The 17,313-nt window shown below is 45.5% G+C and overlaps 1 protein-coding gene across 1 annotated transcript in view; it reads right to left on the bottom strand.

The window, feature by feature from the left end:
- The window catches only part of NFKBIB (NFKB inhibitor beta), a 106,884-nt gene that overhangs the window by 52,400 nt on the left and 37,171 nt on the right, over nt 1-17,313 (bottom strand). The window contains exon 2 of the mRNA XM_069644217.1: nt 4,267-4,372. Within this exon, the coding sequence (XP_069500318.1) occupies nt 4,267-4,372 (106 nt within the window). The remainder of the gene's footprint in view (nt 1-4,266; nt 4,373-17,313) is intronic.

The following is a 17,313-nucleotide window of genomic DNA, read 5'->3' as shown; positions in this document are numbered from 1 at the left end:
CTGGGCAAATATGCATATTAGAAGGCTTTATGCTAGCACATGTGCCTTGTCAGTCTGAGAAAATGGGTTTCTTGGAACATTAGCTCTTTCAAAAACGGGATGGATTGATAAAAGCTCCCAAACTGTGCAAGTGTGCAAAAACGTAAATATCCCGCGGTGCTCATATGCTAAAGTGGTGGCTGACGGTTTAAAAGTAGATGCCACTGGTCCGGACATTCTATCGCCAAGCCTATTAACCGCTATACAAGCCAACTCATTAAATTTGGACGACGTATTTCATTATCTTATTTCGCAGCATCAAAGATCGAATGAAGGTATAATGATGGGCACTATTGCGGTTGCTACAGGTCACTCATTGTCTAGGGATATCGAGGATTCTCCTAATAGTCCCTCAACCCCTTGTTAAACTGATCGAGGACGCTGCGGCCACACAAGTGGTGCATGGCGTCAATAGCACGACACAAAAAGTAGACCCAGAGCAAGCGAATAATGAAAGCAGCTCTGTGTCGAATGCACAAGAATGAGAGGAATCTAATACAAACTTCTTCTCTCGTAAAAAAAGAAACTAAACGCAGGCACACAAGATATACATAAAAAAAATAAAGAATCATGCGAAAGTGATTTGCAAGAGGCCCAATGTAAGAATCAAAAATCCAATGCATCAGCCAATGAATTGGTAATGGATCTAACAATTAAATGAGGCACCCAAAGCACTACTAAACCTAGTATTGCCAACAACACACAAACTAGGTAACAGTGCTAATGGAAACTCAAAGGAGAAACATGGGTTAGGCTAGCGGGGGAATGAAGGCGAGTCAACTTACTCGCAGAAGCAAGGTCGCTTATCAACATACTTTCCCCTGACTGTAAATAAAACGAGCAAAATGGGAGTTGATAGTAACAATCAGCTGATAAACAATAATGCTGATCTGTCTCAGTACATCTGAGAGTCAGAGGGAAAAGGGCATAACGCGGAGCGCATCGTAAACAAGCAAATACATTTTGCCACAAAGTCATCTGCTGGTGGGATGATGGAGAACGATTATGAACTAAATATGGCACAGGTCAACAACTGGTGGCAGTACGGATAATGTGGGTCTGTTAAAATAAGGGGGAGGAGGTGTGAAACAGGAGAACAGATCCAGAAACTGAGTGTGATGAATCGGATATGAGAAATGAGGGACCTAACACTCGCAAAAGCTCTTGAGGTAGACACAGACGAAGCTGACCTCATAACTCAGATCTCAGCACTAGTGGGGGCAGCTTCGAACATTACTCGGTTGGCGCCACTGATGACCTCCATATTGGATATGGCAGCCAAACAAAAACAACTCTAGCCAGCCGAAGTACACATTTATGTCATGTAACTGCTGTGGGATGAAAAAACCTGGGAGATTGGTTTATAAAATCTAACACATGGTCCCAACGGTTCTATTTGTACAGGAAACTATGAGCGTGAATGAGTTTGTTGTGAATGGGTACTCCACTCATAGTGTACCAGCAGTGCAGGGACCTGCTGGACGCCTACTCAGGGAAGGGGGTGGGGGGGGAGGGACATACTGATAAGTAATGCTGTCAACCATAACTCATGTTGCATGTGCAAATAATTGCTTTTTAGTAGTCAAATTCAATCCCACTGGGTGTCCGCTGTGTTCACACCGGTTGATGTGTGTATACTATAATCCTGCCTCTAGTACAGGGGTCTGCAACCTTTGGCTCCCAGATGTGTTTGGACTACCATTCCCATCCGGCCTGTACAGCATAGTCAATGTCAGGAGATCATGGGAGTTGTAGTCCGAAACATCTGGAGAGCCACAGGTTGCTAATTTTAGATATGTTCGATGGGATTCTTCAGGATGCCACGATAAAGAATCCCAATTACTTGATAATAATTGGGGGCGATTATACATTAGCCCAGGTGCAACTACTAATGTATCCGCAATGTATAAATGGCGGGCAGCCTTGTCAATTAGAGGGAAGCAATGGAATCGGTACTTAAGAGATTGGAATATCCAGGTGGTGGAATACAAATCTGCCACACATGTGGAAACGTGGACCAGAAGTGTTGTTGCATCATACATAGACTACTTCTTTGTATCCATTGGGTTAGTAGGAGGGGTAGATGGGGTAGTCATAATAGATATTCCAATCAGCGATCATGCACCCATTCTGTTGACTATGTGACAGCAAATTGTACCCCTTTAATCCCCTATTAGGACTCGTACATTTGAGATGGCATCCCAACACTAGCAGAGAATTGATTTACCTGGTCCACAGGGATGTATGGCGAGTTCCTAAAGGATCCTCTAAGTGCTATAGCTATAATGCCACTATGAGAGAACATTGGAACGCATTGGTAATCAAAAATCATATCTCTGCCCTACTACTGCGCCCAAGTCGAACGATAACATCCGACCAGGCACATACAATCATGATATTAGCAATCTAAAACGAGATATGTGAAACTCAGAAACCCTAAAACATCTAGTGGTTTATTGCTCATACTTTTGAGGAGGACAGACGTACTCTTTTGGGATTATATTATCCGCAGAAAAATGAGATTGCAAGATTTACCTTGGGGGCATTGTATATAATGCAACCGCATGCGCTTGATTTTGGCACCGACACTGGTCTTATTCAAAATTGAGGACGATTTAGCAAAGAAAAACTAGACTCAATTAACTTTTGTCAAATTGAGGATAAGACCTTGAATCTGGAATATGAATTTTAGGACAATGTGGCAATTATATAATGTTACAATGAAATGGCGAGTAGTTATATTGAACTGAATTCTAAAACCCGATTGCGGCAACCTGCTATTGTAAGAAAAGATGATTACAGTGCAGTTATTGCATTAATTTAAAGCAACCGAATTATGTAAAAGAATGTTTTAAAGAACTCAAAAAATGAAATATGTATGTTAGTTTTTAACTTTTGTATACAAACTATAACCAACTTTTAAGTAGGCCAGAAGGTATTGTATGTAGGTTGCAATGTGATGCCCCCCTAACTGCTAAGTGTGGGAAGGCAGCTAGTGCCAGATTCTGAATATGTTAAGACTGTTGAGATTGTGGCGAGCTTCTTACTCATATGCCCAGGTTATCGCAGCCCTTCAGGTGAAACAGTATTAAAAACATGCAAGGAGGCTGTAGAATATTGCACATCCAATAAAGATGAGCGGGCGATGCAAGCTGTGGGCTGCCATTATATTGAGGTACGGCACAAAAGACGTTTGAGGGACAATTTGGGGGCAGGAGAAGAGGAAAAGCTATACCCAGGGTAGGCGGTGGCAGAAAGAGGGAGAGGACTAGGAAAGAGGACCGACCATATCAAATTAGCACTAGCGCACACTTGGTTCTGGTGCAAAAATGCAGTGAAAATCAATCTTGTTTGCACTAGGGCAATCTTTGCCCTGGTACTTGTAACATGACAAACTGCACTTGTCATGGAGGAATGGCTTTCGAATTTGTCCAAGTATTTTTAGAAATGAGGCAAAGTTTGTCCTAGTGCCAATAGTGTCTAAGAAATGGTGTGCTCTTGTGTATTCAGAGAAAGGAGGGCGCAAGCGACTTCATGCCAGAATAGTAGCTTGTAACTTTAAAAGAACGAATGAGAGTACACGTCTTCATGCCTAATTTTATGGAATCGTGCATCTGCGGGAAATATTTAATGGATGAGGGGACACATCCTACTTCCAAATCATTAATAGGCAGGATGATGCCATAAACGGGCTGGGGCTTCTCCTCATGACCCAATTTACACGTCTTTCTTACCTTTGCGAGAAGGATGTGGTGGGAAGAGAACATATCTCATGAATTAAGGTGATACAAGGATCCCAAGGTTTAGTGATAAACCAACCAAATAAGAAATGTCACACCCTTCGCTATTCTTAAACACCTTCAGACAAATGAAGGTAAGGATTTTTTTTTATTTGGGAATTTTAATCAAACCAACTGGTGTTTGCTCCAGGAGGACAATTTAGCCTGGTCAAACGTCTTTAGTACTGTAAAGTTAACTACCTAGAACGGCAGGCCTCAAACTATGAACTCGCCCAAGCCACTGGTGGGCAATAACAGACTTGTGAAGAATAATACATGGGGTGCATCTGTAGATCTGACATTTAATACAAGGGGAGAGTGACCTGTGATTGGCTAGTAGCTTGCAAGCAGATTTTATTTTACCCCCGATTAAAGGAAGAATATTCAAGTGTTGCGAAAGAGTGCTCTGAGCATGTAAGATGACATATGATGCAAAATTAACACAGACCTGTCCCAAGTCATTTTGAAGGTCCAGGAATTCGGTTCCACCCATGTACTGCAGAATGGCATCCAGGAAGGCTTCATGTTCATGAATGACGGCCAAGTGAAGGGCTCTGAAAGCAAACAGACATGGATTTTATATGTGTTCATGCTGCTCAACGACCACAAAACACATGAGATTCAATGATATTACATGTAAAACAAAGGGGACCTTACTTACACTGGCGTAACCTCACCTTGCTTAATTAAAAATAACTTTCTTCACCTCACATGTTCTAGAACCCCTTGAGACTTCACCAATACATGAATCAATCAATAGAAAGCCACAGAATATTTAACCCAACTGGCTAGCACATATTCTCCCCTTCAGATTGCTAAAAAGGAACCATTACATAAATCTCCTTAAAACTTGGCACATCCTTCCACTGTGCCCACTATAGACTCCCGTTCTAATTACAAGCCTGTATTAACATCAATCGGCATTCAGCACATGGCCATCTTCTCTTTGGCAGAGGTCCCGACCCCACCCCCCCATGGCACAATTTCCTATAGCATCAACTACTTCTGCACATCTACCGTCTCAAACACTAAAACTCTTGGTATTTACCTTGATGCCACCTTATCCTTCTCCAAACAAACTAACGCAGTAGCAACATCTTCCGCATATACATATCAAACTAATCACTGCCTGTAGGCCGTTCATCTCCACTCCTAATTGCATCTCCACTCATAATTGCATCACACTTGCTAGAACGCTAGTTCTGTCCAAAATCGATTATTGTAACGCCCTCTATTTAGGTGCCAGCCACAAAAATATTAAGTTATAAATAATTCAGAATAATGCTATCAGGGCTGTCCTCAACATCCCCAAGAAGTCGCATATCTCGGCAACTAGACGCAACCTGCGCTGGTTCCCGGTAGAGCACAGAATATCTCTCAAAATTCTTGCCCTAACACACAAAGCCAGGGCCAACCTCGCTCATGCCTACCTTACTAACCAACTGTCCTCACATACGTCCTCAAGACCACTTAGAGTGGCTCAAGCAAACACAATGTCCATACCGAGATTCCAACTCCACAACTCGGGCGGTAGTAGCTTCCCTGTACGAGCATCAAAGCTATGGAACTCACTCCCTGCTTCCCTCCGATCAGAACCCTCCTTCCACTTATTCAAGCACAACACTAAGCTCTGGCTTCAGGATCTGGATACAGTAACAGTTTAACCTCTTTGATCTTAGGTCTGTCGTCTACCCTTCTGTATTTACTGTAAATACCGTACTGTATTATTTAACTGCATCTTCCTTTATTCTCTGTTTATAACTGTAATATGGATGTATCTACACCTATTATGTATCACCATTATCTACTGTATGCAAGTGTAACGTTATGAAACCTGTACTTAAAATGATGCGCACGGATGCCTATGGGCCTGGCTGCGCTTTATAAATAAAATAAATACAAATACATTTCCCATGATAGAAGGAACAGTGCTCAATACTCTCCCGCCAGCCAACATTGTAATTATTTTAGGGGGTGCACTGACATTTGCATAACCCTAAGCACATGCATGGGCAGTTTGATGTTCTACATCTCCAACACTCTGTCTGCATTGCGTTTGCTGTAGTTGGGGGATTAGCCCGGTAATTAGGGCTTTACGGTTGTGGGCTAGGGTGGGAGGGGTGGGCATTCTTATTGCTGGGGGAGTGAGGAGACATTTCCCTGGTTGGGAGGTTGTCTCAAGACTGTCGATCAGGGGTTGGGTAATGGGGTTGTTGGGCATATCGAAACAGATATTGAAATCTCACAGAAATACGAGTGTTGGGCGATTTACCTGAATGGTGGCCATTGAGTCACAAAGATAGTTGGCAAAATGTCTGTCATATCCAGGAGGTCTGGATAGGAGTAGGAAGCTGTGGGTGAGTGTTGATGATAGCGAGAGAGTTTTACTAGAAAGGATTCACAGTTAGCATTGCATGTCTGCTTTTTGGTAAGTGAGATAGAGAAATGAGGTTTGTAGAGGAGTGCCACTGCCGTCACCTCTGGAAGGTCTGTTGTGGGAGATAAGATAGTAGCCGGGGGAGGAAGGCTATGTGCGTGATTGGTGCAAAATTGTCCTTGAACCAAGTTTCAGTGTGGACGATGAATGTGATGAGCTGTAACATTTGGGGCATGGGAAACTTTACTAAAACATGGAGGATCATGGCATATGTTAATAGTAGCGGTATAACGGTATTCTGTTAATACTATCGTGAACCACTTAATTGAACAATAATAACCATCACATTGTTTATACCGTTAAGTGTGCTTTTCAATCCGATTTGGAAAGGCTGCAATAAGCAAGTGCTGCGCAGTCTTGGTCTTGCACTGTTGGATGTGCCGTCTGCCAAGTAGTTTGTTAGAGCAGTTTTTAATGCTATTCCATAAACAACACATGCTTGACACAAAATCAATATGTTAGCAATAGGAAGAATAGATACAGTGCCAAGAAGGAAAAGGGTTTACTTTGGGGTGGCGGTTTATATATTTATAATGGATAATGTTCTCTAAACATATGGCAACGGGGGATTTCCCTGGTTCTATCATCGAATTTACATATAATAAGTCACACTGCGAAATTCACTGATCTGTCGGTATTCCCTTCTGCCATACCAAAGGGTAACACGTCCGTGATTACTGAACACCTTTTGGCCCGCAAGTAAACTAAAGGCTGTAACGTAAAGAGAGTGCGTGTGTATGTGCACAAGCGTATACTACCATCAGCCTCCATTGATCTGTGGCATGCAGGTTATCAAGATGGCAACATGTTCATCTTCACCAGTAGCCAGTGGGGCATCAAAAAGCCTAAATGACCACTTAAGAAAAGCTATTCCGTTTGCTTTGCCAGTTGCAGCAGGACCGCCCCCCCTCTCCACACGTTTGGTGGAAGCAAGGCATTTCAGTGGAAAGTATGTTGAAAAGCCCAATTCTGGCCCTGGGTGCCTGGTTTTGTTTGTGATGATAAATCTGTCAATTTATGACCTTTTAGAAAATATTTGTTAAGATTAGTTAACTCCACCTGCTATACCGCGATAACCATAATATACCGTCATTTGGAAAGAAAGTTATCGTACCGTCATAAAACTAATACCGTGACACCCCTAGTTAATAGGCATAGAATGAAAGTCGTCCTCCTCCTCCAGGAAACGCACGCCGGGTCTGTGGGAGCTTACTTTACTTTATTACATTTGTAATGCGCACAATAGACCCATAGGTGTGATGGCGCCAAACAGAAACAAACACTTAAAAAAATACATAAATGGAGAATATCATAATTAAAATTCACTGTGGCAAGCAAAAAAAATAAACTGTAGTAATCAGAACAATCTCACCACCAAGGCAACTAATAAACCTCAGTAAACATTGTGTGAGCTATAATGGTAGAGAGCAAAAAGGAAGGATTCTATTGGAGAACAGTAGGCATTAGAGAATCAGAGTACATTTTGAAGCACCTTTGGGGAAATATGTACAACGTCTAAGAAAGGAAGGAAGGGTGCTGGCCCCACAGCCCACTATAATACAATCACAGTTAGGTAGCGAGCACCAATCGCTCTGATCAATCCTACGAATGATGATGATTAGGTCTGTGCGTCTGACCACTCCTGGACCTTTTCTGACGCAGCCAGGCTAGAACCTTGTTGCGCAAGGCTTCTTTAGATTCTTTTCCTTCGCTTTTTTGAATATTAGTTATGACTTTGTAATGGACCAAAGAAATTTCATCATAATTGTTCATGTACTTTATTTTTGGCATGTGTGACTATTTGTAAGTTCTGTGATGGTGCTCTCTTCAATTTGGTGTTCAGATTTAAGGGCTGATTGGCATCTTTATGTGCAAGGTTCGAAGCAATTGGCGAAGCCAGTGGAAAGGATTTATGTGGACCAGCTATGATAGAAATTGTTATGTAGTCACTGACATCACTGTCAGTGGAATGTATACACGTAGAATGCATATACACGTATTGTGAGAGAACAGTGAGGGAGATCTTCCGGACGTGTTGTGCTCCGGGGGCTTGTGAATAAAGCTCAGTTACAAAGCTTTTTATGTGCAGCAATTTACTACAATTGGCGACGAGGGTAGTTTATGACTAAAGGAGGCCCCCGGAGCTCCCTTGGCAACTGCAGAGCGGAAGAAGCCTCCCGTCACGCTACAAGCCAGTAGCGGGCCTGTGTTTGCAGGGAAATACTGGGCTGCCACTGAGGATTTAGGCTCGGCGCCACAAAGAGGAAATTTCCACGAGCCCACAAAGAGGAACATTACTGTGTATTTCAACTAAATAGAGGTAGGAGAGAAAAATAGTCAGAAACGCTTACCAAGAAGGATGCATGATATGAACTGCAGCTCAACGGCAGCCACTACAGGTTCGAGGAAGGGACCTTAAGACTCAACGTTACGTGCGGCCATTTTGTGGAAGTGTATGGATGTTACCATAGCAACCATACTACTGTAATTGTAAAAGTCGCAACAGTATTAGGAAAGAAAATTTGCGTAACGCTGCGTATGATCTTCATATGAAGTCGCATCCTAGTTACCTTAGTAAGCAGAGGATGGTGACCATCCAAGCTCTAATATATAAATTGTAATGCTACAATAATGTTGAACAAGGAAAATACTGCAAAGTGACAGCCAGTAAAGTGTGTAACCATAGAAATAGAGTAGCCAAGGCCGCATAGCATAATTCTTGTTGATTGATAAATAGTGGACAGAACAAAGAGGTGAAATGAAATTTGAGAACTGAAATACCAAGGCACCACACAATTAAACCACATATGCAACCCATGTAAGATAAATTGCAACTCAGACCACCAAGTCTGCAAGTGAAAACATCACCTACACTACGGAATGAAGGAGAAAAAAAAAAAAAAAAAAAAAAGTGTGTGCTTTAAAAAATAAAACAAAAAGAGAAAAAAGGGGAAAGCAAACTAAAATAACATGCAGCACGTCACACCTCCAATGCAATTTCTTCTGTGTACTGGAAACCCCACGTGCTCTTGGGAACAATGGATTGATGGCTTCCAGGTGTGTTTGAGGGCTATTGGTGGAAACAAATTTAATGATGACCTCAAAGAAGCTACACTACCTAATTGTGTTGGGGCAGAAGCTCTAAGAATTTTCAGATCGCTCCCTGAATTAGATGATACAGAAGGTTGTTCTGGAGAATGCCTTGGGGAAGCTTGCCAAACATTTTGGCAACAAGACTAATGTTGTACTGGAAAGATAGAAATTCTTTTCTAGGAAACAATTAAAATCTGAATCAATTGACACCTATATGGCGTCTCTTAGAAGAATCATGTCAACATGTAATTTTACCGGCGTTGGGGATGAATATTTAAGAGATCAGATCAGCTAGTGTTGAATGGAGCGGATTCGTGCAAACAACAGAGATTATGGCAAACTAAGAACCCATCATTAGAGCAGGCTATGGCGAGGAGCATGGAACTGGGTGATCGCTGCATGAAAAAGGTTTGACCAGATGGAAAGCAAGGAGGTCAAAATTATTCAAGATGGGCCTAAAGAGAGGAATTCTTGGTGACAATGGTGAGGAGAATATTAACCAACAGTAGTAGAGCCAGTTCAAGAAGAGGTAGAGTTACTGGATATGGAAATCAAAGTCAGGGATGCTGCCAAAAATGTGGTTGGTACAAACAATGACAGTGACAAAGAGTGCCCCGCAGCAGCTATCGAGTGCTAAAGATGTGGTCATGTAGAACATTTTGCAAAGGTCTGTAGCAATGTACGTGGCAGAGTGGCCATATTTAACAGGATGCCGGGAGGCACCGTAAGGAGTGTCGAAGAGAATCAAGGACGAGATGATATGCTGACTGTCAACCAAAGGAACACACAGATACAAATACTTACGGTGTCATCATTGCGACAAAATAGGGGGGCATGGGTTGACATGCAAATAAATGGCATATCCTTGCCCATCATGGTGGACACTGGATCCCCATACACCATGGTAGATGTTAAGACTTACTGGAGAATTGTCTGTCAAAATGCAGGATATACAGAATACTTGTGTGAGGGCAACAGGATATGGGAAGACCCCCATAGATATCATTGGATGTACATGGGTCAAGCTTCCGTGATAGAGAGACATACTGTAAACTCTATATAGCAAGAAATGGCTCATCTGTAGTAGGTTGGGAGGAACAAGCTGTTCTCCGGGTATGAATTCATCCGGGAGAAGAAATTCCCATACTGAGTGTATTCAACGACAACAGTGATATCAAAGCTGCGCTAGCGAAACAATTCCCCATAGTGTTTAGTGAGAAGATTGGACTTTGAGGGTTTCTAACATAGAATTGTTCTAAAGAAAGGTGCTGTACCTGTAGCACACAGAGTTCGAGGAGTTCCACTTGGTACAAAAGGAGCCATTGAGGAAAGAACTTACGCACTTATGTGAACAAGACATTATAGAGCCCGTAGAATGTTCGGAGTGGCTTGGCCCAATAGTACTGGTAAAGAAACCAGACAACTCTATAAGGATGTGGGTAGATTTAAGGGACCTGAATAAGAACATTTGGGTTGACAGGCATCCCCTTCCGAACATAACTGAATTGTTAACAACTATGAAGCCCGGCTAATAACACTACTGTTCTCCAAGCGTCTGGCGGGTCGTCACGGAGCGACCCACTGGCGTTTCCTCTACGGGAGCACCCCTGTGCTCCCTTGAACACTATGCAACTGCCATTGATCCGTCCAGATGACGAGCTACAGCACCCACGCAGATAGGATGACCTCCAACAAGATATCCTTACTGTCCTGGAATGTTAATGGACTGGGCTCCAGCATAAAGCGAAGGCTGGTGCTCCAATATCTTAATCGCTACTCGCCGGACATAGCTCTTATAAACGAAACACACCTGATCGGTACGAACTCCAATTTTTTCAAAAGGTCCAACTACCCACACACCTACCAGGCCGGATTCACGAAAGGCGCCAGGGGCACGATGATCCTCGTTCACAAACGTGTCCCCCTACAGGTTAGGAAGGTCAGAGCTGACCCCCGGGGCCGATATGTGTTGCTGCTCGCCGATGTCTGGGGCGAAAAATGGGGCCTCGCAGCAATTTATGCCCCCCCCACGCTCACGAAGGAACTACTGTCTGAACTGCGGCATGTCCTCCTGGAGGAAGAGGCCGATCTGTGGGTGATAGGAGGGGACTTTAACGAGGTCATGGACACTGATCTCGATAGATCTCATAGGAAATCCGGATGCCGCCCCGCCTCTACGCCACTCGCCATGTTCGCCGAAGCCCTGGGAATGACGGACACATGGCGTTCACTCCATGACGACGAGGCCGGTTTTTCATTCTTCTCTGGCGGGCACAAATCGTTCTCCAGGATTGATTATGCCTTCATCCCCAGTAGCATAAACCACAGACTCCTGGCCGCTGAGTTCCTCGCAAGGGGCGTTTCGGACCACTCTCCACTCCTCTTAACCCTGAAGAGCGCCTGCCCAGGTCCGGATCGCAACTGGCGCCTGAACACATACCATCTGCGGCTCCCCGAGATAGCGGAGGAACTGAAAAAAAAGACAACAGAGTTTTTCGATCTCAATGAGGGCTCAGTGGACTGCCCGATCGCGATCTGGGAGGCATATAAGACAGTTCTTCGGGGAGAAGCTATCTCAGCGGTTTCTGCCCACCAAAGAAGACAACCCCAGAAGATCAGAGAGGCAGAGGCATATGTCCTGGAGTGTGAAAGACAGACCCTGGAGCGCAGCGACCGGGAGACGAAAGATGCCCTGACCACGGCACAAGATGCCCTCAGTAACCTAGCTCTGGACACAGCACGAACTGCCCACCAGCTCGTCCGGAGTCAAATTTATGAACGCGGCGACAAAGCAAATAAGACACTGGCCTGGCTGGAGAGGCGGCAACAAAACAGGGGACATGTGCGTGCCATCAAGTCACCGGATGGCACACTACTCACGGACGACTGACATTGTCGAAGCATTTGCCACCTACTATGAGAAGCTCTATACCCCACCTGCCGAGAGCTCGCCGGCTGCACCCTCCCATTACCTCGACCGGATCGAGATCCCGAAACTCTCACGATGCCAGTCGGAACTCCTGAACGCGGAACTCAGAGACCGAGGTGCAAGAGGCGCTAACACAGCTCCAACCCGGGAAAACCCTGGGCCCCAACGGCTTCCCCACAGAAACATGGAAATAGCCTACCTCCGAGGTATCGACCCATATGCACCGCATGTTCCTATGTAGCAAAGAACTCGGGGCGCTCCCCCCGGACCTCAGGAAGGCATGCATCATAGTCATACATAAACCTGGGAAACCTCCGGAGGAATGGGCCTCCTATCGCCCCATCTCATTAATTAATGGAGAAGCCAAGGTCCTCGCCAGAGCACTCGCCAACAGGCTTCTGAAAGTAATAGAGACCCTTATTCATCCGGACCAGTGTGGATTTATGCCCAACAAATCCACTCATATGAACCTACGCAGGGTCCAACTGGCGCTGTGCAGAGCCAAAGAGATACCGGTCCCACTAGCCCTCCTGGTGGTGGACTTTGAAAAGGCATTTGACTCGGTGGGGTGGGACGCTCTGGGCAATCATGGACCGGATGAACCTGGGACAAGCATTCATATCATGGGTCAGGCTGCTCTACGGTAAGAGTAAAACGGCAGATCCTCTAAATCATTCCCACTGGGTAGGGGTACGAGACAGTGGTGCCCGCTGTCTCCGCTTCTCTTCCTCCTGGCTATCGAACCACTTGCTATTCAGCTCAGAGCTAACACCAACTGGACCGTGTTCGCCTGGCCGGGGGTGGGGGCCGGGGATGGAGGGTGAAGACCGCCTTTCGCTATATGCGGACGATCTCCTTGTCCATCTCAGTAACCCATGCATCTCCTGCCCTATTGTTTCCCTCATCCTTAGGGAATATCAGAACTTTGCGGGTCTGAAAGTGAATGAAACCAAAACCATTTACTTCCCAATCCAGGGTGGTGATTCCGCGATTCCTGAGGCCTGCCCATACCACATCTCTATCAGGGAATTTACATATTTAGGCATACGACTCGACCCGACACTTGAAAGGTTCCCCCAACTGGACCTACAACCTGTGCTTGAGCGGTTCAACAGAGACACTTCCCACTGGCAATCACTCCCCCTGTCGCTGTTGGGTAGAGCCGCACTATTTAAGATGATGACCCTCCCCAGACCCCTCCACGTCCTCCAAAACGCCACATTCGCCATCTCCAAGGAATTCTTTGCACTTATCGATAGGAATCTCCGCACACTATTATGGGGAGGGAGGCAATCCAGAATTGCCCTTGATACGCTCCAAAGATCGGTCTGGGAGGGGGGTATCAGCTTGCCCTGCATACGTACATACTACCTTGCAACACAGATCGGAGTGGTAAACGATTGGATGCATGCTGACCCCACACTACCGCACATCCGTATCGAGCTGGAGACCATGGCCCCGTTATCCCCACTCCAGACACTGTATGCCACCCACAACCATCTCCCGAGGCTTCCCAAGACGATTCACCATGTCCGCCGTGCTTGGCGGGAAGCACACAAACTGGTCGGCTGGAAAGGAATTCCAACACTGTCCCAACCTATATGGCACAACTCACTCCTCCCAGAAGTAGTGAAAATGGGTGCTTTCGCTCACTGGCACGCAAAAGGGATATACACACTGGCACAGGTGATTACAGGGGGGGGGCGCATCCTAGACTTCGAGACTATGCAAGTACAGTTTGATCTGACGCCCATTGACCGGTTTCGACATGCGCAGTTGGCCCACGCCATCCACACCCAATTCCCAGACACGACAGACATACCCCCATGCTCTCCCATTGAGACCAATATCCTCCCCCAAGGCATCCCTTCAAAGGTCACCTCCACTCTATCAGGCCCTCAATTCTTTTGGGACTACGCAGCTTGACAAGCTCAAAGCACAGTGGGAAAGGGATGTGGGTCAACTGGAGCCGGAGGATGGGTCGATGCATTGATGTCCCCCAGGGAAATTGGGATAGAAAATAAACTCCGACTAATACAATTGAGAATTCTCCACCGCTCTTATCACTCACGGGCTGCAATGGCCAGATTGGGGGGGGGGGGGGGGGGGGACTAGATGATGGGACATTTATCAGGTGCAAAATTGAGTCCGCCACCTTCTACCATATGATATGGGAATGCCCAGTGTTGCAGCTCTTCTGGGGGACTGCATTAATATGATCTCTGCCGCCTTGGGAACACCAATCCCTAGGGACCCCAAAATGGTACTCCTGGGCATCTGGGGGGAAGTAGACCTGACAAAACATGGGAAAATGTTCCTCTCAATAGCATTAAGGGCTGGCAAGAGACTTATCGCGGCCAAATGGGGTTCCGCAGACGCACTGTGCATGAACCGATGGAGGAATGACCTGAACATGTGTGCGGCTTCGGAACGGCGGATCTACAACGCGCGGGGTTGCCCCCGCAAATTCAGGAAAATATGGGATAAATGGCTTGATGCGCAGTAAACCCTGGCGGTCGATACAGCTCAACATCTTGATTGACTTTATCTACCCGCCTTGACCTGCAACTGTCCTTGGCCCTTGGCCCTGCAATGCCCCCCTCTTGCCTTTGATAGTGTCTTTGATGCTGTTATGCTATGCTTTGCCTTTCTCGCTTGTTGTATGCTGATGATTCATGTTTCTTGTTATGTTGTTAAGCTCTAAAACTCAATAAACAGTTATAAAAAAAACAATTAACAGCTGCAAAGGGGGTGAGCAGCTCGTGTCCCATTCCGAGAGTGTCAGCAACAGTAGTTGGAATCCAATATTCCCCATGCGATGAACTGTCAGCTGCGCAAACCCTCGGCGCTTGCGGCAATGGGTCCACCAGTGCCTTGCTCCGGAGTGAATGGACCATAATCGTTAGATAAAATACTAGTAACAAACTGGTGAAAATCTAAACAGCACATACATGCGGACTATACCTACTCTGCTGGAGCTCCAATTGCCTGAAAGTTCATATTCTGAAGCCTCCACCTCTTCCCCATCAGGTGGCATAGGCAGTGAAGGCAGACTGCTGCAAGCGTATCAAGCGCTGGAATGTATCGGCTGCCTTCAATTGTCCCACAAACTACACCAACTCTGCTGGGATTCCCCAGTGAATAATATATGGAAGATAAATCGAACCTTGATCTTGTCAGCTAGGTCCCATAGCAGTCCCGCAGTCTTCAGCGGCAGCCCGACATCACTCGCAATGGCACTTTTACTTCCATTTGCAATGCCACAAGATAAGTCAGTCCAACGATTTCAGCGAATTCCATATACACCGTCCCTGCACTGCAAATGCCCCGTCCCTACACCTCGAGGTAAGGAAATAAATCTCAAGAGTTCAAAGTAAGGGTGACTTGGGGGCCACGTTGCTCAAGGGCTAGGGATTGAAGGCATTTAAACGTAAAGCAAACCATAAACCAATTTGATTGTGTACTGGAGTAATTTAAGTGACTGTCGTGATAGGGAGATCGCATTGGAGAGTCCACAAACTCTACTCCTGTATTTTTTGACATTTGAGGTGGTTAACACGGTGGAATTCAGTTGAGGCAGACTCCATTAATACATTTAAAAAACACTTTAATACTGCTCCGATCTGAGATTTCATCAAGGATCTGCATCTCTGGCAACACCCAGATTTTGGTGGTTATATGCAATACTTACACACAAAATGTATTGTGGGTATGCAAAGCCCAAATGCAAACCCTTTCTCCAGGGTCTTAGAGGGCAGTGCTACCAAGACACACATTTTACAAGACTTTCAGGACAACCACATATCTGCTCCCACCCTTATTATTAAAGGGATGTCTAGAGGCCATGCCAGTACTATCCCCTAGTGTGAGGTCCCGTGTACACATAGTTGTTCACACGCCGAGGTCCCGCAGATTGTTTTGTTTCTGACATGAGGTAGCAAGTGTAGCGCGAGTACAGATGTAATAAAGCAGATAAGAGAAGATAAGCTAGAAAACATCCATTCACCTTTTACTCCACAGGGGAGGAAACGTGGGCACATGTGAATCGAAGCAGAAAAGCATCAGAAATACGATTACAGTGAGTAATATATCCCTTCAGAGGCTTGTGGATCTGCTTACATCGCATACTATGCATAGATTAGCGAGCAGTGTCTGGAGAAGGTGGTGGGTTGCGAGAAGGTACAGCGGCAAATAGATGTTTTAGCAACGCTTGTCCCACCTGTGAATCTCTTTTAGAACGTGCATCAATGAGGTAGTGCTGAGTAAATGTATGAATAGAGCTCCATGTAGCTGCTTTGCAAATGGCGTCCAACGGGACGTTTGCAATAAAGGCAGGCCAAAGTAGCTCTTGTACCCCCTGGAACTTAGTAATGAACTTGGGTGAAAACCTAGGGTGTGCTCTTAGTCTTGTGGAGAACAAAGAAAGGGTCTTGCACTGACACAGCTTGTAATTCACCGGCTTCTTATGGAGGCGATGGCCAACAGAAAAGCCAGTTTATAGGTTAGGTGTTTAAGGGTGACTTGTGCATAGGCTCATGGGGGTGGGGGGTACAAATGAGCTTTGCGAGTACTACATTTAGATCAGCACCCTGGGGGCAGGCTTGAAATGGGGCGAATGAAAAGCCTTTTTATTCATTCCATGAATGCCTCAATGACGGACTTTCCACCAGACACCTTGCTTTGCAAAGTGGTGTACTCGGAAAGAGCCGCTAGGTGGACCTTGGAGTTGAATACTAGCCCAGAGTCTAGTAAGTCGAGCATGTAATGAAGAATGTGTGATGGAGTACATTGGATTGGGTTTACATTTTTTGACTGCCACCACTTAGTTAAAATAACAAGGTGTTGTGTTCGGTTTACGTGCCTCCTTGAGGATTTCCATACACCTTTGAGGTAGTTTTAGATGGCCAAACTATGTTCAGGAGCCAAGCTGTCAAGTGCATGGATTGAGGATGTGGGTGTAACTTTGACCACTTCCCCCGCGCTGGGTGAGCATGTTCAAGAGGCACGGGAGTTTGATTGGATCGCACATTGCCAGT

The sequence above is a fragment of the Ambystoma mexicanum genome, chromosome 2p, assembly GCF_040938575.1.
Source record: "Ambystoma mexicanum isolate Mex_15411 chromosome 2p, UKY_AmexF1_1, whole genome shotgun sequence".
NCBI classification, from domain to species: domain Eukaryota; kingdom Metazoa; phylum Chordata; class Amphibia; order Caudata; family Ambystomatidae; genus Ambystoma; species Ambystoma mexicanum.
The sequence above is the reverse complement of the archived record's forward strand: the minus strand, read 5'-3'. Positions and strand labels throughout refer to the sequence as shown.